This window comes from Pseudopodoces humilis, chromosome 2 (genome assembly GCF_049639895.1).
Source record: "Pseudopodoces humilis isolate 2021_Gansu_Grassland_sample_001 chromosome 2, ASM4963989v1, whole genome shotgun sequence".
In the NCBI taxonomy this organism is placed as follows: Eukaryota; Metazoa; Chordata; class Aves; order Passeriformes; family Paridae; genus Pseudopodoces; species Pseudopodoces humilis.
Genome location: NC_142201.1, coordinates 67985399 through 68010181, shown reverse-complemented (window position 1 = coordinate 68010181; position 24783 = coordinate 67985399). Strand labels below are relative to the sequence as shown.

The window sequence follows — 24783 nt, the reverse complement described above, 5'->3', positions numbered from 1 at the left end:
ACATGACTCTTGCTCAGGACTTGGTAGGGGAGCTCAAGATATCTCAAGACAAGGAGAGGCAGGCCTTGCTGCATGAATACCCTAAGACTCCACAGGCTGTCCCAGCCTCACTAGCTGAAACAACAGAAAATGCTTACTAGGTAAATTCCAGCCTTGTCCACAAATTCTGGTTCCCACACAGCTATGTTCGCCCAACTACCAACAAAAAGCAGGGGTTTAAGCCACAACTTCATTGTTAGTCCCCCAGTGGAGCTGCAACACTCTTTAAGTCACAATTATCTCTTGGAAGTAGCTACAGGGAACAGAGGATGGGCAACCCCTCGCCCTGGTGTCTCAATTCAGCTGGGGTGAAATCAGGCTTGAGCAAGCAATGGAACCAAGCATCCAAGAAGGCATCTTGAAGAAGCAGATATCATGGGGATTTCCAGAAAAAGGCTGCCATTCCTTAGGGATTACCCTGCTTACACACCCTCACCAGGTAACCCTGGTTGTACGAGACTTTGTGTAAGGCTTTCAGAAGGCAAGTAAGTGGATAAAAGACACACAGTCAGACATCAGGTGACACCAACAGTCATATGAGAGTGCAGGGACCTCAGAGCTGAGCCTGGCCCAGGCCAGCCTTAAAGCACAACCTGGAGCCCAACAACTAGCCCAACCTTCAAACTCAGCTGGCAAATGCTGTCCCTGCAGCTTCATGTTTGTTTTAGTCATAAACACTATGGACCACTTGGATGAGACTGCAAAGCTTTTTTGTATTACTTTATATTGCCCTTTTTCCTACCCCATCATGGTCCAGAGCCAAGAATACCTGAAGAGGAAGTTGTGGGAGAAGGAAGCTGTGAGGAGACTCTGTGAGTCCCAGAAGCAGGAGCTGAGCCCTTTCACAGGAGGACACAACTCCCCACCAAAGGTGGCACATTCTCGCACCCACGGCTCATCCTGCATTTGCAGCAGAAGGTAAAGAGGAAACAGCAAGGCTCTCCTCTTTGCCAGGTGTCATGAGGAAGGGGGAGGCTGCAAGAACAGGGTAAGCTGCTCACCCTTGCTGTCTGGGAGGTTTAATTCCCATATTTCTAGGGGGCCAGGAGAAGGAAGAGGAGAACAGGATAGCTGCCAGCTGTGACTGATTAACAAATGCCAATGGCACAGGGGCCATCTGCCAGTCTCCGGCTGCTCTGGCATCCTCTGCAGAGCTGCCACCCACGGGCGGTGCCGTGTCTTCGGCCAAGCCAGGCCAACAGCCACAAGGATGCTGGGGCACCACTGGCTGCTACCTTGCAGGGAGTTAATTACTTTTAAGGCTGGCTGAGCAGATAAAGGTAGTTCCTGGCATGAGACAGGATGGCAGCAATGAGCTCTGAGAAAAGAGGGACAAGCACACAGCAAGCTACTCATGCTCACCCAGACTCTCCAGGGCATGCCCTGGAAATCCAGGACACCCTCTGGGATGCCGTGTTCTGCAATATATCCAATTAGTAAGTGGGCTAGAGTCAGGTGGACTTATCTGCCCTTAAGATGAGCTTAATCTCCTTTTCACAGATTCGTGCAAGTCTTTGGATCTTACCTGCAGTAGCTCCTGATGTCACTGTTGCAACTAAAGGAGTTTTCCTCTTCTCATTGACTTTAGCCAAAAATTTAAAGAGAAGTCCATCTTCTGCCATAGCATAAATTATTCGAGGCATCGGAAACATGGAGCCAAGGAGACTGCAGACACAGGAAGGAGAAATAATCTACTTATGTCACCTCCTGCTGAGAACAGGCACACAAGTGAAAGCAAGTTTATGGCAGTGTAACTATAGAACAGGTGGCTTTTGTTCTCTCCAGCTTCTCCTTCAAGGGCTCCCTCTGAACACCCATGTTACTGATAGCTGGTAACTGAGGTGCAGCTCTACAATTTTGGGTAGCTGAACTTAGCCACGGGGCATAAACCAGCCTGACTTTCAGGCAGTAAAAGAGCTGTAACTTCTATAAGCCTCTGCGAGTTGCTCACCTAATGGAGAATGTCTAAGCTGATCTGAAATAGGTCTTCCAAGTTCAGGAGGTGACATGTTCTGCTTCCAGCCTGCCCTGCTTCCCATCCAGATGGCTGTCCTGCAGGTAATCTGCAGACAGATGGCCCTGGATATGGTAAGCCCCATGAGCTCCTGAAGATGTACCCTGCCTTGTCTGACACAAATCTGCTCTCCACTGAGCAGGCCAGGATGTCTTGCACCCAAACCATGCTTGCATTACACAGTTGCCTCTATGACTTAGTGACTCAATCCAGATTTATATTCCTGAGATGCACCTGATGGGTCTTCTGCTAATATGGAAATTTCTGAAGTGATACTGGTCACCTGCTTCTCTGGTACCTACCACAGGGTGAAATCCCAGTCCTTTTGAGGTCAGTAGCTCTGAATTTCATCCCTGGTCTCCGCTCCATTTCTTAAAGGAGGTGGAGGTACATGTTTGCCTTGAGAGATACAAAAATGAAGAGCAGTGTCTTACCTCGTAGAAAGTGCACACAAGGAACCGACAGCCACTGCATAATTGGCTCCATCCCAACCCACATATTTAAAGGCATTGGGTAAAGGGCTATTGGTATCCAGCTGGTAGTAAGGCATCATGAGCGTCAGGGCAGCCGACACACCAAAATAAGCCACAAAGCAGATGAGAAGAGATGCCACAATGCCAATAGGAATGGCCTTCTGAGGGTTTTTTACCTCCTCACCTAGAAGAAAGGAATTTAAATATCAGCTAAATGACAAGCAAGACCTTTATCCCAGCCTAGGGCAGGTGTGCTGGCTGGGTCTTTCAAAGGTTTCATGGGCATAGAGGTGCTCTTTGACCATGATGCTGATGGCCTGCTCCATCCACTTGGGATACCACAGCCTGTTTGCTCCCATTTCTGCTGCTCCTGCCACTTCTTCTGACACACATTCATGGAAGCCTTGTAAACCCAGGCACAGAAACAATCTGGATTAAAAACAGTCCTTTCCTCAAAACATCATCCTTTTATCCTACTCCTTCTATCCTACTGATGGTGCAGACCCAAGAAGAGTTCAAGGATCACAGATGATGGAACAAGATATCATTGTGCAGTTGTAGGGGAAATCTGTGGATGTCCATTTTAGTAACATCTGCCACTTCCAGAGAAAGGCAGAGTGCCTGAAAGTCATATGGATCTTTGAAAATGCCTTTTAACAAAAGGACCCCCTGTAGTTGTTATGGAAAATTTTCAACAACCAAAAAAGTAGGACAAAACGTGTATAAAAAAAACAAAATTCCTCAAAATTCAGGCACTGATCAATTACGGAACAGATTTGCGCTTTCCTAGTCCTACAGAACTTCTCTGAAAGCAAAAGCTCCGGAGGAACAGCATTTCAGCGGGATGAACTGATAAACACAGATCCATACACCTACAAGTCAAAAGCAGATGAATGTTTCTCCCAGGAGAGGCTCAAGGGTTAGGTGGAGTAATGGAGCCAACACTTCTCCAATTCCTTGCTTGGAGCAAGATGCACTAATGCTTTATCTGTCTGTGATGATTCCCTTCTCCCTCTGCTTCAACCCTTCTTGTCAAATGTGAAATTAAGGATAATCCTTTCTTCAGGGAATTAAGATTCAACTTAGCCCCAAGAAATATGACTATGCTGATGCCTTCTCTCTCAAAATGAGACCTCTTAACCTTTACAGGTAAAAACTCCTGATTCTGAGGCACAGCTCTTGGGTGCCATTGACTCCCCAGAGGCTTCCTCTTTCTCTGGATCTTTAAAATACTCCAAGCCATCAGAGCTCTTTCAGCTGAAGGCACTGAAGAACTCTGTTCCAGAATAACCTGTTGATTAAAGTTATCATCTGGAGTTAGAGGCTCAAACCCATATCAGGCATGTGAAACTGGGCCTTCCCTGTTTGCCTAGCTGGTAAACCTGGACAAGTTTTCTGTGGAATTTGACCTGGTTAGTGTCATCACTGACCATCCACAAGCTTGGGCCCTGTAGGCAAAGACAAGAGGAAGCTCATGATTATATAGTTTATCCATGTGCCACAGCAGCTACAAGTCAGCACTCAGGCACTCAAGGACTTCAACAAATCCAGCACTTTCACTATTAGAAGCAGCTGAGCCAAAAGCCTATTTTGAGCAGAGGTTCAGAGGGACAACAAATGCAGTGTCCTGAATTCCCTGTTATCTGTGCTCTGCAATGTTACTGAAAGTCAATCTACCAGCAGCCAGGTTCACAACCAGAATGAAGACATCTTCCTCTTACCTGTAGTAGCAATACAGTCAAATCCCACGAAAGCATAAAAACACGTGGCTGCCCCTGAGAGAACTCCTTTCCATCCATAGGGCATAAACCCTCCAACACCGTAGAGCTTTCCTTCCTGTGTTTGACTGAAAGGCATGGCACTGGGTTAGAAGTGATCGGGTTAGAAGTGATCCTGCCTAGCTGGGAATCACAAAGCTATTCACACAGCTCATAACCAAATCCAAAGCCAAAGTTTGTAGAAGCAGGCTCTCCCTTTCATATGCTCACACACAAATACCAGGCAAAATGCTATGTCCTACCCACTGCTGAGCTTTGGACCGGCCTGAAAGAGCCTGGGGAATGCATGCAATAAAAATGGTTCATGGCTTGTTCCCACCACCTGTTTTGTGCAGTGGATAAAAATAGCATGAATATTAAAAATCCTCTCCTAACATTACTGCATGTGTGTAGTCACATACATTCATTTAAACAGAAGCTTTTGGAAAAGCTGAAGACTGAGAAACATGTGAACCACCCACTTTTTACTTCAGATGGACTCAGATTAAGGGTAGGTGAGCAGACACAGAAGTGGAATGCAGGGTGCCATGATTGTTTAAAATCCACCCCATCTTCCATTCTCAACTTCCAAATTCCTTGTGCCAAGCTCATACTCAAACCATGCCTGTGAGAGAGAAGTGGAGCATGGATTCCTGACACACCAAATACTTTGCTGAGCCTTATTCAAAATTCATTTAAGTCAACAGACAAACACAGGCAGATCCCAGTTCACTCTGGATTGCGACCCCAGATCCATGTGCCTTGTGTTGAGTGACATATAACAAGCATACCCTTCGGTTCCAGTGACTTAGGTCACTTTTTCAGTGAAAAGCCTTTGTAAAGATGAATTAAGGCAGTTAAGTAAGTCCCAAATCTGCAAGTCTTCTCACGTATAAGCATCTGAACTCTCTCACAGAAGCTCTGCTGAGACCTAGATGAAAACTGGCCTATAAAAATAGCACAACCCAAATGTGGATTACTCTGGAAATAATGATAAAATAAACCCCAGACAGATTTTACAAATATAGTACGTCCTACAGGTCAAAGAGCTGCACTCATACTTTGAAACTCTTGCAGTAATTTCTCCTTGCATGGGAATAGCAGGAGGGAAGGACAGGGAACCTGTCCTATAGAAGCAATTTGTTTGCAGCAGGTTGAATTTTGAAGAGAGGATCAAGAAGCTTATTTTACACAAGATAAATTTGACCCACACAACATTTATGAATCTCACCAGATTTTGCCCAACTGTGCTTCCTTGCAGACCATCATAAAGGGTTTAGGTAGCAAGCCGGGACTGAGCTGATATATGAGGAGACATTTAAAGGCCCTTATTCTGTGTGGTACAGTCTCAAGCAAAAACTAATAGCTTTGTCTCACTAGTAAGCCTTGTAAGCGCCTTAATTTTGATCTTGTGTAGGATGACAGAATTTTGGCCAAGCAGCAAAATGTCATTAAAAACAGATTTATAATATGCTTGCTGCAATGCACTAAAATAATCTGCAACTTGCCCTCATTTTATTGAGGCATTTGGGACAAGGTCTCTATGTGGTATAACCAAGCCCTAAGGATATTGCCCAAGTGTTCAAAAAAGTACACAGCTATACTTGGACATGGCTTCATAGAGGCACTAGAGCCGGCCTGGTGCAGACTTGAGTAGGACACTGTCTAAAGAGCTCTTTTGTCTCAACTTTGGATGCTATACTGGTTATAAGGCTAGATCTGGTCAGTCCTGCAGCAGGGCCCACGATGACACAGCTTACTCCTGGCACTTTCAGCCCATCAGCAAAGCCTGCTTTCAGCAAACACCCACCAAAGACAGCTTTGCCTCCAAGGTATCTGGCAAAGGAGGCAGCCATCCCACTCATTGGTTTTCTAACTCAGTCCAAAACCCCCCATTTAAACTTGCTTTTGAAAATGCACCAGCTTCTGAGATGAAAAGAAAACATCCAACCGACTTGTCTTTGAAAATGCTGTGGCTGGTGTTGTAAACGTCCTGTTCGGTCAGGTTCCAGTTTTTAACAGATCCTTTCACAAAGCCGGAGATCATGACAAATCCAAGGACAAGGACGTTGATGCAGGTGAACACTTTGTTCACCAGGGCAGATTCTTTCACACCAAAAGCTAAAAGCCCTGAGGAAAAAATGGCACAGGTCAGGTATTTCACCATCAGCAGCAGGTGCTGCAGACACACAGACATAGCTCAACTGTGTTCATGCTGTGCTCTGCCCAAATTATCACACCTTATTTCTTCACAAAGCCAGGTAGCTCAGGATTAACTCACCCAGAAGTAGGATGAGGACTCCAGCTCAGACATAACTGCAGAATGTGACACACCTTCCCACCCAGCATGCCCATGTGGACTGTGTCCCTGGTGTGCTTTGCTAATACACTTAAACTACTCCCACGGCCTCAAACTCCATACAGAGACCCAGAGAAAGCACAACAAGTGGTTTTAAATACAGGAACATTGTCTTAGAGGTCTTGGCCAAATGCAGAATTTATGAACAACACCCAACTTTCCTTAGAAACGGGAAAATATGAGCAGGGACCAAATCCAGAAGTATTCCACTTCTAATAGCTACTTCTAGAGCTGAAGACAAAGAAGAAGGTGGCATCTTGAGAATCCTGCTCCCACTCAAATCAGCAAGAGCTTTGCCAGTGAGTTCACTGAGAGCAGGATTTCAGCTTGGTCTTAAGATCATCTGTCCGAAGAAGATCATGGCTACAGGCCTTAGCAAATGTCACTGAAGCATAGCTTGGCTTCTCAGGTCAACAAGCTCACTTAACTTCCTCTTCAGGTCTCTGATTTTTAAGAACTGAAACTTTTAACTCAAATTCTAAGGCTGAAGGACAAGTTAAAAAATTTCACATGGGCCCAAGGGAGAAGTGTTCTTTTACTGCTACTCCGAGGGACTTCAATGAGAGAGGAGCATCCTGTTCACTTACCTTTCCTTCTTTTAAAATAGGAAATAAGCTGAGACAGCCATATCAGAGAAGTGTTTGATAAGACTGTATACCAGCCCACAAAAACTTGTAAGGTACTTTTTAAAAATCTGAAGCTCAAGGCAGTACAAGCAGAAAAAAACTTGTGGTGATGATATGCTCTTTCAGCAGATTTTTTTTTTAGAAAAGAATGGTTTACCTTTTTTATTAAAATCCATGGAATTTGCTTCATGTGGGAGCATAAAGCCACCTTACTATAAAGTAACCTTTGTAATTTTACACCTCAGCAGTGCTAAAGTAAGGAGTTCTAAATTTTGTAAATTCTATCCAAGGTGAAAGACCAGATTCTGATTTGAAATGAGCACAATTCATATTACATACAAATGAACAAAGAGGAAAATCTCTCCCATTCAGATGTAATCCTGAAAACAGAGGGCTGCTATTAGCTTCAGCAGGCCTTGATGCAGTCCTAGCTCTGAATGCAAACCCAAATGCCAAAGCATCCCTTGCTTATGAGGCCGGTCCCCATAAGCACAGCTCACACTGTGAGAAAGCCATTCTGATCAGAAATGTCAGGATAACCTCGCTAGAGTGACACTGCAGCTTCTGCCTGCTGGAAACCACAGACGAGTATGGAAGCATAGTTTTTTAAATTTGCCTAAGCTTGGTAATGCTTTGCAAGATCCAGCTGGAGTAGAGGTAAACATTCAGAAGAATTTTGATCTTGCAAGTTGTCAATTTACGATCAAAGGCTTGGCACATTTTTAGAAAAAAAAAAAGGAAGCGCTGACTGTCTATGACACATTTTTTTTTCTCTGGAGTCTTGTATTCACTTCTGCAAACTGAAGCTCATATATATTTAAAAAAACCCAAAAACAAAACAGTATAAGAGACTGTAACAAAGTCCTCTTTCTGTTTTCCTCTCACTTTCCTGGCTCAAGGCATCAAAAATTGGCAGATTATCAAAAGGGTAGTAAGTTTGATAGACCAACTGCATGAAATTCTTGTGTAATAGGATTTGTGGAGGGAAGGATTAAACTCCTATACCTGATTGAGGATAACAAGTCATCTTTTCTTTTCCTCCTTATATAAAATTTGATTGAAGATTTTAAAAGTGGCTCAAAAAATATTGAAAATGCTCTCCTCTAATTAAAAACCTTGTAAACAGTCTGTGCCCTGTGCTAACTCCACAGCAGCTATATAGGTCATTCCAACACTTGTAGCAAAGAAAGAGTCTTGAATATGTTGTTCAAAATAAATCAGGACTTATTGCTCATTCCAAGAGCAACCAATGAGATTACAGAAGAAGGAGGTGCAAGACCCACAAAACCCTCCAGTGACCCTCACCTGTCAGGATGATGATTATCACCACAGCAAAGATGTCTGGGTATTTTGCTAGCACTCCAGGAGCATCCATCGTCATGTATTTAATACAAAATTTTTCAATGTGCTGCCCTATGATTTCATCAAACGTTGCGCTCCAAGCTCTGGCCACGCTTGAGGTTCCTGCCAGAGGATAGAAAGGACAAAGATCACCCTGTGTGGCTGGCACACATTACAAACCAGAGGGAGCCTTGTAAGGTTTTTCAATACCGAGGGCCTCAAAGCAATCTTGCACGTGCTCCCAGGTGCTGGGAATAGCCTTTCCTCTCCATACCAAGCCCACAGCCTGCATTCATGCTTGGCATCTGCTCTGATGGTAACACACACAGGTGGAGGGCCTCAGACTCATGCTAAGCTGACAAGATGAGAAAAGTCCTTTTAAGTCTGACTTCTTTGCAAACCTCAACTTTGCCTTAGGTACTGCCCTGACTGACCTTTTCTTTACACCCCCAAGGGCCTGACCTGTCCCCAAACCTAGTAACTTCTGTTACCAGAGAGGTCCAAATGTAATGCTGGAAGAAGTCCCTGGCAGCCCCAGTTAGGTGACTGCAGCCCAGGTAGAGAGACCTTACAGAATCCAGCTGCCCTCCGGCAGTGCGATGCTGGAGCACCAGAACCTGGACCACACCAGTGGCCAGCTCTGCACTCTGGCAACACTCAGGTCTGCTCTGACCTCCAGTGCTATAGCATCCAAGCAGGAAAAAGACTCAGATACAATTTACATGCTATCTGAGCATAAGTCAGCCTATTGCAAAATGCTGGTGATGACCACAGCAAGTAGAACAGCTCCTGCCTGCAGCAAGTGCTCAGGCTCCACCCTCTGGCGCTGCTTTTTGTTTCTCTTTGAGTGCATCCAACTATTTGCAGCTTGATGGGGTGAGGACTGAACCTGGGGTCTCAGGACAAGCAAGCTGGGGACAGTGTCTGGGCCATAAAAGTCGTTTTAGAGAACTGAAACAGTAACAGCGAAGAGCTACCACCAGACAGTGACAGCATTTTGTAAAATAAGTAGGCTTGGGTAAAAGCCAACTTCTGTGTTAATGTGGCTACTGTGACACTCCCAATGTCTTAGACAGTACATACACGATATATAACAGCACTTAATTGCATATCATAATTATTACTGTACATAATTACCTAGTTAAAAAAAGAGCTTGGCTTAGTTTTGGCTTGCAGAGCAGTTCTCAGAGGATGCCATCAGGGGCCCCTTTCCACCCAGAACAGTCTGTCCTGCCACACTCACCTGTGAGTGGGTGTTCAGGTCCCAACTCCGGCACCTGCAATCCTGTCAAACAATGTCTGTGCTCATCTACAGCCAAATCCTCTGCAGCAGCGGTGGGCAGCACCTGCAGCACAGCTGGGAACACTCACCTGCCCAATCCAGCTTTGCAACAGCATAAAAATTTAAGCTGCAGAACAGACCTGCTGGGAGACTCTTCTGTTCACCAAGACAGAAAAGTGCACAGTGTGAACACCTTTGAAGAGTTTGGACATCACTGCCATCAATTCAATCTTGAGAAATTGCAGAAGTTATCGTATACCACATTACAATTTTTTAGGTTAGCTTTGGCACAATTTGAGGAAGGAGACTATTTTAGTGCTATTTTTTTGTCCTAGTTCTAATATTTCACATTCTAGGACGGGAACACCCAGCTCCTGCATGTGTTATATTAGATGCCAGCTGCTTGGATGCCAGTTCCACATAACTAACAGCCATTTATCTGGAACTCTCTGTAACCACCAGGCCTGAGGGAGCAAGGGGACTCTGACATTCTTGCAACAATGCAGACACCTGGCTAATATCTTGCTGTTATTATAGAGCACAGTGCAAAGACATTCAGCTTGTACCCAGGAGGATTTACTAGTTCTGGGTCAGCACAGCCTCACCAGAGCGGATTTGGCTCCTGCTTAAAGCACACAGCTCCCAGAACTGCAGAGCTCGGGTGCTGGGCTCACTGCAGGAACAGGCACAGGCACACCACCAGGTGCCAGGAAACCCCAGCAGCACCTACTTTCCAGAGATGCTATTACTCATCATACTACCAGCTCCCACCAGTTTCTAGTTCCTGAAATGCATCCCACAGTCTGGCAGAGTTCTGCAAACCCACATCATCCCAGAATAAAATTCACATCAGATCCTGGTCCTGGACACCTTTCTCCTCTCTAGACTGTAACTGATCAGTTGCACACCCATTTTTTTCTCATTACCCACCTCCAAGACTCCACATGAGCTTTCCCCCAAGTCAAATCACTTCAATTAATTAATAGCTACTAGCCACCCATCCTTGGGACCCCAGGATTTCTTTTTCCACCTCATACTTGCTGAGCCAATGTCTGAGAACCTCAACATGAAAACACCAAGCTGGCCGAGCCCCTTAGAGATGCACATTTTCAATGCACTGCTTGGCATTTTCTCAGCAAGATTAGAAAAAAAAAATTGGTTTTCTGCCCCTCTCAAGCCCTGTCTCTGAAGAGCAGCGTGTGCCTGCCAGAGACGGGAAGGACTGATTTCTTGAGACATTTAGGGATGTCTGTGTGTGTGTCAGAGAGCAGGCCAAGCTTTGCCCTGGTGAGGCAGTGCCCTGCCCCCAAACCCCCCAGCCTCTATTCCAGCCCTGCATTGGCACACAAGGGGCAGGGTGCCACTCTGCCTAACCCAGCTCCTGCATGGCCAAATGACCAGAAGTCCCACCTGGGGGCAGAGCCCATGAAGGCCCTGGGGCTTTTAAGGCTGAGCATGAATGCAGCACATCTTGACCCTACCTTCTTTTTGAAGTTTGTATCTGAATACTGCTGGAACGCAGGCATTGGTAGCTATGTGTGCTTTTCTGTATCTTCTCTGTCCTTCACTCCTTCTTCTAATTCCCTCTTCTAGGACCATTTACAGTAACTTAATAGAATGTGTTTAAAGTGTGCTAAGTTTGATGGGCTAAATTAATGCTGTGAGAAATGCTTTATATTGATCAGATGTTGCACTAGGTCTTTAGCCAAGGTTTCCAGCTTTTTCAAAAGTTTGCCAGTAAACTTTTGTGTTATTTTGACCTCTTGAGATTATCTGGTCTGTATTTCTCCCATGTGTCTAACCCAGAGTACAGGAATCATTATAAACACTTTCAAAAGTCTCATCGAGAGAGTTGACTGGGGATCCAACATTTCTTTCTCCTCCACGCCCCAGAAGCTCTTGGGAGCTGTCCTTGTTCACAAGAGGGGCAATTAGCTCTGAGACAAAAGCTGGGTAAGATAAAGAGAGCTCCTTTACCTCATATCCTCCCCCAGTGTTTTGCCACCTTAGCCACTCTTTCTCACAAGTGATGAGAAAGACAGTTTGCAAATACACATTCTTGACACAGGACTGAAAAAAAAGTAAGTTGTATTTGAACACATTCATGCATAGTATCTACTTATTTTGTACTGAAATTTCTGCCTTGTGACAATACAGTGAGCAGCCAACTTTGAAACAAGAACTGAGGCAGTTGTTCAAAATCCATTATGAAGGGGGGAAAAAAAAAATCTTGGAAATACCACTCTGAGCCCAGATCTTCGGAGCAGAACATTCAGTAGGCAAAACTTTTCATAGTGCATTTGCAGAATCAGGTTTTGGGACAGCAACCACGGCTATGTCACTCATTTTGGTCGTCCAGTATCATGGTAGGAAGGGCCCCAAAACGAACTAGATGAAGGGCATGAAGGAGACGATTTATCATTTAATTTCTGGAACAGAAGAAAAATTACCAGGAAGTCTGTTCAATTTTTCTACGTGTAGCCTAAGCAGTGTCCATCGCAGAAGTCTGGAGGAAATTATACGCTTACTTTTTTTAAAAATTATTTTTATCTACTCCTTGCAGTGAATGTAATTCACAAAATAGCTACAGGACTCTGATTTCTTAAGGAGAGGAGTCTAATTGACTCTGGTTTTTCATCTTCTCTCTCTCTTTTTTTTTTTTTTTTTTTTTTTTTTTTTTTTTAGAGAAGGAAGAGGAGAAAAATACTTCAGGTAACACACAGAGGAAAGCCAGCATGGTCTGGCAGGCAGCTGCTATGCCACTATGTCGTTCTTGATATGATCTTACCCTCCAAGCACCATGGAAACTAAATTCCAAGGTAATGCTTACAAATCTCATAAAATGCATTTTAAAAAAAACCAACTCCCTTTAGTAATTTAGCATACAGTTTTCAGTTTAACTAGCAAGCTTTCAGTCTCAGCTGGTGAGTGTTGCAGCCTGAGAGGCATGATAACAAGCAGCCTGCCCAGAATGTGCTTGAAAAGACACGAATCTTTAATTAGCAAAGTGTGGCTAAGTTTTAATGCATCAGCTGAGTTGCACAGCGCATGCTCTGAGCTTGATGCAGGGCGTCTCCTTGTGGGAGTCAAGGGCTTAGAAGGGATTTGGTTTGTATTTTCCAGAGACTGTGAACCTGAAGATCATCTCAAGATTAATTCTGCAGCAATTCACAAGACAAAACTCTTATCTCCAGATACTTTGGACAGATCCCAAAGGGACCAGAATTAATCCTTGATCAGCTGTGAGTACAGATGCTCTGTATAAAAACATATTTCTGTGAGCAGCTCCTTTCTCAGCAGAGAGGACACTCTCTTGTGCCCTAGCAAGTGTGCAGCAGCCAGGGGATGCCAGAGGGACGAGGTGGAGATTCAGAGGAATTCCCAGCAGCAATAAGCCCTCAGCCAGCAGCACACCACTCACCTCAGCAGCTGGCAGGAGCCATCAAAAACACATCCCACTGCTGAATCCTGAAATCCTCGGTGAGTGCAAGAGCAAAGCATCTATTTTGTAACAGTAACACAGGAACCCAAACAAGGGTGACCTTACAGACCAGGCTGCCAGCTTGAGCTAAAGCTAGGGTCTTGCACATACACACCATACTTACCAATAACATAGGAGAGGATCAGATTCCACCCTGTGATGAAGGCCCACAGCTCACCCACAGTCACGTAGCTGTAGAGATAAGCTGATCCCGTCTTAGGAACTCGAGCACCGAATTCTCCGTAGCAGAGTCCGGCCAGCACTGAGGCCAAGGCGGCAATCAAGAAGGAGATAACGATGGCAGGTCCTGCGTTTTCCCGTGCCACAGCTCCAGCCAGTACATAGACACCTGCACCCAAAGTGCTGCCTACACCCAGAGCCACCAAGTCAAATGTGTTAAGGCATCGCGAGAGGCGACTGTCTTCTCGAGTGCAGTCCACATTTTTCCGACGAAGAAGCTGGTTTCCGAAATTGGTAATTTTCTGACACTCCATCTTCCTGTTTGGGCCTGCAAGAAAGATGCTGCCATCATTATCCAGACCACAATACCCTCCTGCATCAGCATCACTGCACAGGTATAATACTACAGCCCTGTTACATTTCAGCAAATGAAATGTTCCCATTTTCCACCTTTTTACAGGGTGAAATGCCTCCTTTGGCATTTTATCTAGACCTACCATGGAGAATTAAAATAAACACCAAAGCATTTTCTGCTTCCAACTCTCAGTCACGCAAACCTTGTGCAATCCAGGCAGAGAGGAAATACTTCAGTCCAGCTCCCAGCCTGCTCCATTATCACAGCTCACATGCAAGTAGGTAAACTAAAAAATGCAAATTTTGTCTTTCAGATTTCAGAGGGGTTTTCCTGTTCTGGGGAAGAGAGTACTTTAAAAGTGAATGTCCCAATTGCCCCACTTACCACACTTTGGTACACAATGCAGAGAGCTTGTGGAATGCCCAAACCCTGTACTACTGGGATGAATTTAAACCCGAGGACCTTGCAGGGGTGTATGTAACACATCCCAACCTAATGGGTTCTCAGCCTGAGGGAACAGCTACTCCAGGACAACCTCCTCTGTAAGATGTGTTGTGCAGACATCAGATTTTCTCTGCTTTGCTCTACAAATCTACAGGCTGTGTGGCCACAGTCTACAAGGATGAACCTCATCTTCCATCTCAGATTGCATCCTCTAGCTCCAACAGCCTCACCCTAGTACTCACACTGCACCATTAAGCCTGGCTTTAAAAATGGTTCTTCATTAATTATGGAAAAGGGAAAAGGTTCTTCTATTTAGATGCAATGCTGGATTGAGGCATAACACTTTCCATCAGTACACACTGCACACAGACATCAATACTGTACTGAGAATAACATGCATGCAAAAAATACTCCTAAATGCAATTTACAGTACAGTTCAGTGAGACTGGTACTTTATCATCTCCAGCTAAAACCTAGTGTAAAAGGTGGGAAAATACATGCTAAGAAACTTAATTAACTGAGGCAACTGTTAAATCCATGCTTCAATTTTGTCACCGCAGCATCAACTACAAAACCAAAAATCCTCTTCACTTTTCCAAGACAACGATCCGAAGTCCTGGCTTAAATCCCTTTCTCTTTGCTTTACACTAACTCCCCTACTATGAGAAAGTAATTACAACAGCAGGAACTAGGGCTGAGGATTTACAAAACCCACTGTGTCAGGAACTGTACCCCACCAACAGCTCTCAAACATGCTCCCAACAGACATGGATTTAGACAAATAAAGAAAGGCAGGTTACAGGCCAATACTACAGAAATCTTGTTTCATTAACCATGGGAGTTCCCAACACACAAAGAGTGTTCTATCTTCCTATCTTCTCCCTTCAGCAGGAAGACAGACCTAAGTCTTTACCTGTCGCCCTGAAAACTCAGTTTTCTGAGCTTGCTGACATAGTTTTCTAAAGATTTTCCCAGGACAGTAACTGTAAACATAGATATGTATACATTCTTTCTGATACACATCTTTGATGGCCATCTCTCACGGCCAGTGCGGTTGGGAAGGTGTTACCCTGACTATCCAATCCCTGGCTGTGGTCAGAAACCTATAAATTCTGAGAAGAAATAAAGCTCTCTCTTCCTTTCACCATACCTCGAGCTGTGTTCGTGTAACCTATTCATGTCCAACAGCAACATTTACCTAAATGCATTCATATGTCAAATTGCTCACTCAAATCTCCTTTCCACCTGAACCAGGATTGCTTTTGGCTGGACAACTGCCCACCTCCCTAAAGCTGGGACAGGGCAGTCACAAACTCTGAACTGGGTGAAATGGACAAGAAGACTGTGGCACTGGAGTATCTCCTATGAATTCTGTTGTTTTCTAGGATGCTACCTAACAACAATGGTAGACCTCTTACTTCTTGCACAGCCACCTACCTTAACAAAATCCGGTATCCTGTAAAACAAACATAACTTAGCAGTTTTAATTCTGCACTGAAAATGAAGGGGTAACTGGTCCCCAATTCCCTGCCTTGTCACAGATACACACATCATGACAAATCACTTCCTTGGCAAAAACAGGGTTGGCAAGGGGCAATGTCCCCAGGAGAGGAACAGAGCCTTGGTGCAGAGATGGAGGATCAGGGTGAGAACTTGGCAAGGTCCTAGGGGGCAGGGGGACATACAATTTATTCACTAAAAAAATTACCTAGTGAATTATTTCAAGTTTACGTATCACTCAAGAGTATCCCAGAAGAAAAGTATTTCAAAGTAATATCAATTGCAAGCTCCCTTGTGCCTATCTACAGGTGTTCACAGCTGTACTATGGCCATCAAGAATAAAGCAGAACTGCTTTTTATGGATAATTTGCTTAGAAGAGGGGCTATTTAATTATGACAGCCCTGGAAATTAAGACCAACATCCTGCAATTGGCTTAATGCCAGCAGAGTGCTCTTCCAGATGAACTCCAGATCAAGATATCAACTCCCTCTTTCCCAAAAAGCATCTCAAAGTCCGAGCATCTCTGTTGTGAATAGAATACTTCCTATATCCTGCAGGTAATAAACAGGGAGCCTGCAATGCAGCCATGTTCTGTGGCCCTCACACACAGCACTATCACTCATCTCACAGGCCACTGATCACCTCCCTAAGCATCTCTTACATGTTTTCTTTGCTTTTGAAACAGCAGGTATCAAAGCAACCTTTCACTTTCAATTATATTCACTGTTTCTTGACAAAGAGACCTTCAATGAAGATAGGTGGGATTTTTTTCAGGAGAACAATCTTTCGGTTTAGCAGGATGCAGTACAGAGTCATTACACCTCTGCCCAAAACCTTCTGTGTATCATTTGTTATCTTTGCAAGTGTATCAAAGGGTGATTTTGGCGGAGATTATGATTTTTCCCCTCCTTAGAAGTTGGATCCAGCTGTGATTTCGCCTTCTCAAACAGTCATCCTTGACTTTGAAGTGACCCTTTGTTCTGGGCTGGTTCCACTTCCAACCTCACTTGAAAAGATGAGCCTTTTTTTTTTTTTTTTTAATGCACAGTCAGTATTCCTGTGGCATAATGAAGACCTGATAACATAAAACAATATAAATTATTCCATAAATGTTACCAGATGGTACCTAGCCACCTTCAAGATGCAGAAACTTCAATCTGAATGAATATAGATTATATTAGTTTTGTTCTGCAAATGCCTAGCTCTCACCCCTCCCTGCCTTAGCTCTGGTTTCCCCAATGAGAAACACTGAGCTGCAAGTCCCAGACACTCAGACCCTGTGTCGGAAATGGCTTCACCCCAAGGCTCTTCCATGTTTTGGCTGAAGCAGAGGTCTTTGGGAGCAGTGGGAAGCAAGGACACACCCAGGTAGCCTAGCAGGGTGGACCCTGAGCCAGGGGCCACATCCTTGGGTGAATCCTGTCCCACTAAAGTGATGGCAAAGCTCCCACCAACTTCAATAGTCCAACTGCTACTCGTGTTTTATTTACAGTGCATTTTATGTTTATTACTTTTGTTCCCTGTCCAACTTTTTGTGTCTTGACTCTATTGTATTTTCAAATAAAATAAGATATTCTTCCTCCTTTTATCTAATGGTTAACATACCTATTATATCAGGTTGATAGATTTCCTTCCCCAATCCTCAAAACAAACCCATAAGAAAATAAGCAATCTGCCATGTGGTTGACAGCAAAAAAGTAAACCATAATAAACATCTGTCCAGCTAAACATAAAACACCATGTGTAAAAATAAGCTGACAGGACACCATTTTACATAAGCAATACTATCACTTCCTCAGCAATTACAACTTGTTTCAACTTCTGAAATACCACTCCTTACCTATTTCAAGGCACTGCTGTTACTGAGAGTTTTCTTCTCCAATTTGCAGAAGAGCATAAAACTAAAGCTGATTAAGCAGAACAAGGAGTTTTCTACTAAGGAAAGAAGAAAACCTAAGCCTAACCTTGCTGCATGTCCAACGAAGTCCCCAGACATCTCCTTGGAAGGTGAGTGAGCTGAAATCCTCCTTCAACATTGTCCCACATATGTTTATATCCATTTTGAAACACATGGAAATGTCTACTGCCACCAGTACCCTTCTCTCACAACAGTTATGTCCTGTGGACAATCTGACATTTGTTGAAGACCAAAAGGATGCTGAGGAAAAATATGCCCCATACAGCTGTATAATCACTGCTACAAGTCTGCAGAACAAAGAGCTTGTGGAACAAAGAGCTTGTGCTCGCACCATGCTGATATATTTGAAAATGTGGAATGGTTTTCACCCTGTATTTTTAGTTCAAACATGGTCCCCAAACAAGCACGTAGTGATGATGCCAAGCAGTTGATCAACACATAGGTACCAACCCCCTTGGGAGCCCTTTTCAAAAGACTGATTTTGCTGCTTCCATCCCCACGGCAGCATCATTCACCTGGAAGTTCTGTAGAAGAAAAGAGGTGGAAAACTTCAATTCCTACTACTGCTATTAGCATTACAGGTATTTTGGGGGTGTCAGATTTGACTGCTGACTCCTAAATGCAAAAGGTCATAAAGTAAGGGACCAAACCAGATCTCCTGAATGTTTTCTGAAGCATAATTCAGAAAACCAAGTTACCCAGGCACATCAGTCCTGGGTGTGATCCATTCCAGTATAAAGTGAGCATTGTGTGAGATATGTCATTCCAAAATGTCTTGCCTTAAAAAACTCCAGTGTTTTATGTTACTCTGCAATAAGCAATGGAGCAGTCAAGATGGCTACAAAAGCTACTGAACCTTCCCAACAGATATTTGAGCACCTCTCTCTAGACTTTTAGAAGCAAAGGATGTGGCATCACACCCTAAGCTGCATCTGTCTGTGTCCCTGAAGCAGCTCCAAGTGTCCCCCATCAGCTGTGCTGCAGAAGGCAGGCAGTTTAGAGGAGATACACTTGGGACAAATGCTGAGGACCGGCTCAGAGACTTTGACTGTAGCCATTTGCAGACGCAGCCACCAGCAAAAAGGCCAGTGAAAGAAAAGGCATGACCAAGCATTATGCAAAGCTGGAGGTTATCTCACTATAGCAGCAGCAATGGCAAGGAGTCCAAGTCAAAAGCCACCAAAGTAGCTGCAATTCTTTGCATTTGTTTCATTGTGTGTGAAGAGATGCCGTCCTACTGAAGTATTTTAACCAGAAAAGGAAGGTATTGTCTATGTGCTGTTAAACTGTTCCCTGCTTGTTTATCATTATTTTTTTTAGTATGTGTGAAAATGTATGCACATACCTCAATATATTGTTAATCTAGATTTCATCTGAGTGTATACATTTATCTATATATGGACATTAATGTTAAATTCTTTGTCAATTTTATCATTAAAAATCATGATCAGCCATTTGCTACTCAAAAAGAAGGGAACCAGGTAGTTAAATACAAACAACACACTAAACAAAGATATGGGCACACACAGGTGTGGGTGTGCAGTGTACACAAACCTCAATCTTATTCACCTGCTTAAAGGCACGCTGCCCATCTGAAGGGGATCATATTACTCTCCTTTGCCGAGCAGATCCTTTAACACCACAAGGGAAGTGGTGCTTAGGGACCAGCCCGCTGTCACGGACAGCTGGGCATACTGCATGTTTCTGCTCCTCCATCCCCTGAGTATTAGGATCATTTTCAAAGCAGCATGGCCCACTCCTCCCCAGCTGTCTCACAGACCTGGAGGATTTATTTCATTGGAAAAGGTGCAGTGAGGTGCTCTTTATAATCGCTTTACCACCCACTGACCAGCAGTCAGCTACTGAAAGGTGACCACCAAGTGCCAGAGGACATGAAGAAGGTGCTCAATTACTGCCACGGGAGAACACCAGGCTGCTGCAGCTCACCCAATTGCTTTCCAAAATGTCATGGCTACTGTCATGACTGGTACCAAGGTCAGAAAATCCTCTAATCCCGAGGCAACTTCCAAGGTGGCAAAGACCATCCTTTTCCACAAGTTCAGACAGGAATTCTCAACTTCTCCATAATTTCAAAACAGGCAAACGTCAGTGTTTTGTCTCAATACCTGCAGGAGAGTCGATCAGGGTTATTTGTGACAATACAAAAAATCCATTTTGAAACGAGCAGTCATTTCTGACCAAAGCAAAGGAGGGAGGTTCCTGCTGTTGAAGTCATGAAAAGAGTACTTCAGATATCCAGAATACAAGCTTCAAAATCTCCAAAATGGAAATTGTACTGCCCTTTCTTCTGCACAAAGCTCTAGCTGTGATTATCATCAAATGTGGCACTCAGTAAGCCATTCAACAGGGAAAAGGTTGGATAGACACTAGTTCCCACCATATCATGCTTAATTTGCAGTTGGGAATTTGATGTTACAATCACTTTCCAGCTGCGCGCACAATGAAAGGTTGGGACAAGGTACAATATCAGATCTCTACCACCCAAGTGCTGCAAAAACAGGTTAGAGAAATAGCTTTTGGACTCCAACTGGATATAGTGCACCCTGCCTCAAAACAGGGAGAACAGGTGCAGCCAGACAGTATGTTTGTTTTGGCAGGGTTAAATCATGAAATTGAATCTTCCTCTCCCCAGCCTACTGCCTATCAACCCATAGCTGTACCAGAATAATCACCTGGGGAATCATGCTGAAAACCACCACCACTGAAACAACCTCAACACTGTGACTACAGGGGAGGAGAGAGAGGCGAGAGGGCAGAGGGACGTGACACTTTCCAGGATAGATTCCCATCTGAGAAGCATCATCCAGTGAAAGGTCCCTGCAGCAACCTCAGCCCTTTTAGCCAACACCTCAAATTTCAGCTGGTGAGGACCCTGTCAGCTCAAAACAGCATCCAGATGTTTTGAGGAGGACACCAGTCCATTTGCCATCCACAGCTCCTGAGAAATAAAAAAGTTAAGGAAATGTCTTCCTGCCTAGCCATTAAAGCCATCACACCTCTCTAATTACATGAATCACTATTTTCTGATGAAAAAGCATCTAATTGAAAAGTCTCCCACCAGCTCTGGTACAGTCTCCTCAAATAGTTCCTCAGCATGACTTCAAATTACACCTTGCAAGAAAATCGCTTGATTTAACTCCCTCAATTTGTCCTAACACCAAAGGGGATCTCCACTGATAATTAAACTTCCCAAATGAAAGCCTGAATGACTGGCAGGGATTCACTTGAAAAAACCCATCATCCATAATCTGCCAGGGACTCAGCCTTGGTATTGACCAGAAAAAAATTAATGCCCTGGGAAACAATATTAAATAAGTGATCTTCTGTCTCCTTAAACCCAGATAAAACGAATACTTAGCCAAAAGCCCTGGCCATGTCATTCAGCATAAACCAGTCGTGATCCTTGGACAACGGTGCTTGGAAGAAGGTGGGAAATGTCCCTCGGGATAAGGAAGTAAGTTAGACAGCAGCAGAAGTTGGTTTGTTATTAAAACAATAGTGAGGAAACAAAACATTAAGAGCCCCAACCTTCACGCAGAACAAAAAGTATCCTGCACAGACATGGGACACATCCAATCAGACTGACAGAAGAAAGGAAGACTTCCCCAAACACCATTATTTCACCAGGATGAAGGGCACAGCTCAGCTGGGACTTTCAGGTGCAGACAAGGGGCAGATCAAAGTGGGTATAAATAATTGGACTTTGCTACATCCCTGAGCAGCGGGGAGCAAGTGGAGGCCTGCAGGTAGGTCACGGAGAACAGTGGCGGCTCCAGCTGGAGGCAGGACCATGGGGCAGCTGCAGATCCTGGTGACCCTTGCCAAGCAACCCATGAGCATCCTGCCTGACTGATGGGCCGGACCACAGACCTGTAGCCACCCCTGTGGATCAGCATGTCTGTTGATCAGATGTTTCTCAAACAGGCATGCTCTCAGCACTGCTGCACCAATTAAAAAATAGTTCCAATTAAAAAAATGCTGTCCCAATTAAAAGCTTCCTCCATTACCATAAAGGGTACTTTCCTTTGCTGGCAAAGCAGAAGCGTTGTTTCTGTGAATGAGCTGGAAGAGTTTAAATAGCTTTTTCAGAGAAAACACTCCGTAACAAACCTCAGAGGAACTGCTCACATAAGGGAGAACTCAGCCTGTGCTGGACACATACTCATTCAGGGAGGAAGGGGAACAGAAATTGTATGTGGTCAAGTCATGGGGCTCCTTGCCTTATGCAGGAGATTGCAGGTGTCTGAGGAAGGTTTTGCTATCCCCTAGGTAACTTTGTGTATGCAAATTAATCATTCAGAGTCAGGATGGATGGAGCTTTGAATAACCCCATGGGAGGTGATTGGACTGCATGGAATTTCAAAGGTTCCTTCCAATCCCAAACCATTCTAGGATTCTGTGAAAATCCAAAATATGCTACATCACTCCTTTAGGCTTCTGCAATCAAAACAAAGTCATTAGCAAAGTAATTAGAACACATTTTTGTTCATTTAGGAGTTTCCACTGGTTTGCAGGCCATTGAAGGGCTTGCCCCAAGCAGAATTCTAAGTGCGATTCTGCCAGCCCTGCACTCTGGTGTGGCTGTTGGAGAGAGACTCAACACAGTGGAATAATTAAGTTTCCCTTTTCTGAAGAAACTGAAGTTAATTTCCCATTGAGCAAACCAGCTGAATTAAAAAATATATTACAATCTTCTGAGGGCTCTTGCATGACTACAGAACTAATGCTAAAGCTTTAGCAACTATGATTTACACCATACAAAAGAGACTGTGAAAGGAGTTAAAATGTTTGCTTTTAGATTCAGTTTTCCCACATTCCAGCCATAATTCAAGGGCTGGGGAGGGATCAGCTCCTTCCAAACATCACATGTTCATCATTGCAGGCACAGACAAGTACTTCACAACTCTTGGCTAGTGTGTGCAGTCACATCCTCTCCTGCAGCAGAGAGGCTGCTGCATGCCTGCAGTTTCAGGGGTGGCTCTTCCATGTAAGTCCCACCGTAAAGTTCTTCAGAAACACCTTCCCCTGATAGACAGTGCCCTAATGCACACTAGAATGAAAGCAATGACTAAATCCTACCATCTGATCCAACTAGTACTGCCCATTGATCAGACCTACCCCACTGACCAGAGTCACCCAGTGCTGAAGGAGACAACAGCGCACGCTGTCTTGGAACAGCATGAGAAGCTCACACACTAGGAAGCCATATATGAGGCAGCCTGGGTAGCCTGATCGAAGGCAGAGAGGCATGATAAGCACCAATGGTGTGGCCACACTCTCAGTGTAACTGGAATATAGCAATGTTCCAGCTTGTTGGGCCAATAAATGACTCCCCTTCCCTGCCAGTCCATGACACGTGCCTCACCAGGGATCGTCGTTTTGGGATGGGAATTGGTTGTGCAGGCTGGTCACAGAGCCTGGCTGCCAGGACTACAGGATATGCCTACATCAGGGTAGCCTAGACATACACACACAGAAAAATGGGAGCTGAGGATGGTGCAAGGAGGTGGAGCAGATGAGATAAAGCATGGGGCCATATGGAAAAAAATTCAGTCTCATAAGTCTTTTGCATATTATCCTACAAGCCATCGCTGCAAAGACTTCACAGCTCCTAAACTGATGGATTTATAACAAAATGCCTCAGAAAACTGCACCCGTTTTAGGCATTTAAGTCTAAATTAAGTACAGAGCACAGCAAATCATACAAGCATGATGTTTGATTAGTATGTCAGTGGGGTAACCAACCATTCCTGTTTTCACACACAGGTATCACAGCCTAGTTTTGATATATTCTGCTTAAATAAATCTCATCAGAAAAGAGCTGGAACACTGACGTAGAATTAAATTTCACAGCGAGGTAGATAAGGAAGATTTTTTGCTTTGGGTAAACACTTTTTTCTTAGGCACACGTTCACGACTCAGCTCTCTCCTGCTCCAGGACAGGAGAGCTGTTTAAGTAGAGTTTTGCCTCCACCTAACCCAACTGTAAATGGCTGCTAGGCTGCTGATAGGGAAGGACTGGGGAAAAGAGGCATCCAAACACATCCCATCTCATATTTATCTCAGAACTTCTATCAAAAGCATGACAAAAGACTTCCTGCTGCTTTTTCGGATCAAAGCAAGACTTGCTGAAGTTTGTGGGATTTTAAGGAGTTTTTTTCCCTCAAAAAGCAAAGATGACACTAATCAGCCAAACTGTGAGGCAGATCACAAGCCACATATATCACATCTCACTGCTGCCAGTGTCAGGCAGAAGGAAGCTGCACAACCTCAACACAGGGCTGCACACTGGCCAGCACCAAGAGGGATTTGGGCAGAAAGCTTCTGGATGTGATATGCGAAGGAGAAGTGACAGCAGGGACAATACAGTGATACCAATTATACCTGAACCTAGCCATAAGGCCACTGCAAAATGTGCGTTTTCTGCATCAGTGTGGCAGAAAACCAGGTCCTGCAACCCACATCTCTCCATGATGAAAGCTTGTTCAGGCTCCCTTGGAAGCACAAGTCAACTTAGGGAAGTAATTAATTCCCATGAGCAAAAAACCAGATTTGTCATCTACTTTTTATTATCAATTCCATCAGCGTAGTAGCTATCCAATCCATAGACTAAAATCTTACTCAGTTTTCTGAATGTATTGGAATTGCCACCTGCACCTCCCTGCCCTTCATGCAGAAGCCTGGTCTGCCCCAAAAAGTGTTCCTGCAACCCAGTGACAGCGGTAAGTGAAGCCACCCAGCACATAGCCCTGTCAAGGGAAGTTATACTGCTATGCTTAAAAATAATTGTGTCTGTATCAGCAAAATACAGTGCTTGGAGTAAGTATACACTTTTTATTGGGAGAAAAATTATTAATATCATCCAGTCTGCTCAATTTTTTAAAACATTATCATATTTTTCCACATCATCATTCTGGCATCAAAGGAAATCATTCCTAATTATGTTTATGGGACTGGGGGAATACATAGAGAGACCTAGATATGACAGTCTT

The 24783-nt window shown here is 44.2% G+C and overlaps 1 protein-coding gene across 1 annotated transcript in view; it reads right to left on the bottom strand.

Annotated features, from left to right (window-relative positions):
• Positions 1–24783, bottom strand: part of SLC7A1 (solute carrier family 7 member 1) — a 41222-nt gene that overhangs the window by 11537 nt on the left and 4902 nt on the right. Inside the window, exons 2-7 of the mRNA XM_005516293.3 lie at positions 13497–13880; positions 8574–8732; positions 6239–6413; positions 4248–4372; positions 2488–2710; positions 1565–1704 (exon numbers count right to left, since the gene is read on the bottom strand). Of these exons, the coding sequence (XP_005516350.1) occupies positions 1565–1704; positions 2488–2710; positions 4248–4372; positions 6239–6413; positions 8574–8732; positions 13497–13866 (1192 nt within the window). The 5' untranslated portion in view covers positions 13867–13880. The remainder of the gene's footprint in view (positions 1–1564; positions 1705–2487; positions 2711–4247; positions 4373–6238; positions 6414–8573; positions 8733–13496; positions 13881–24783) is intronic.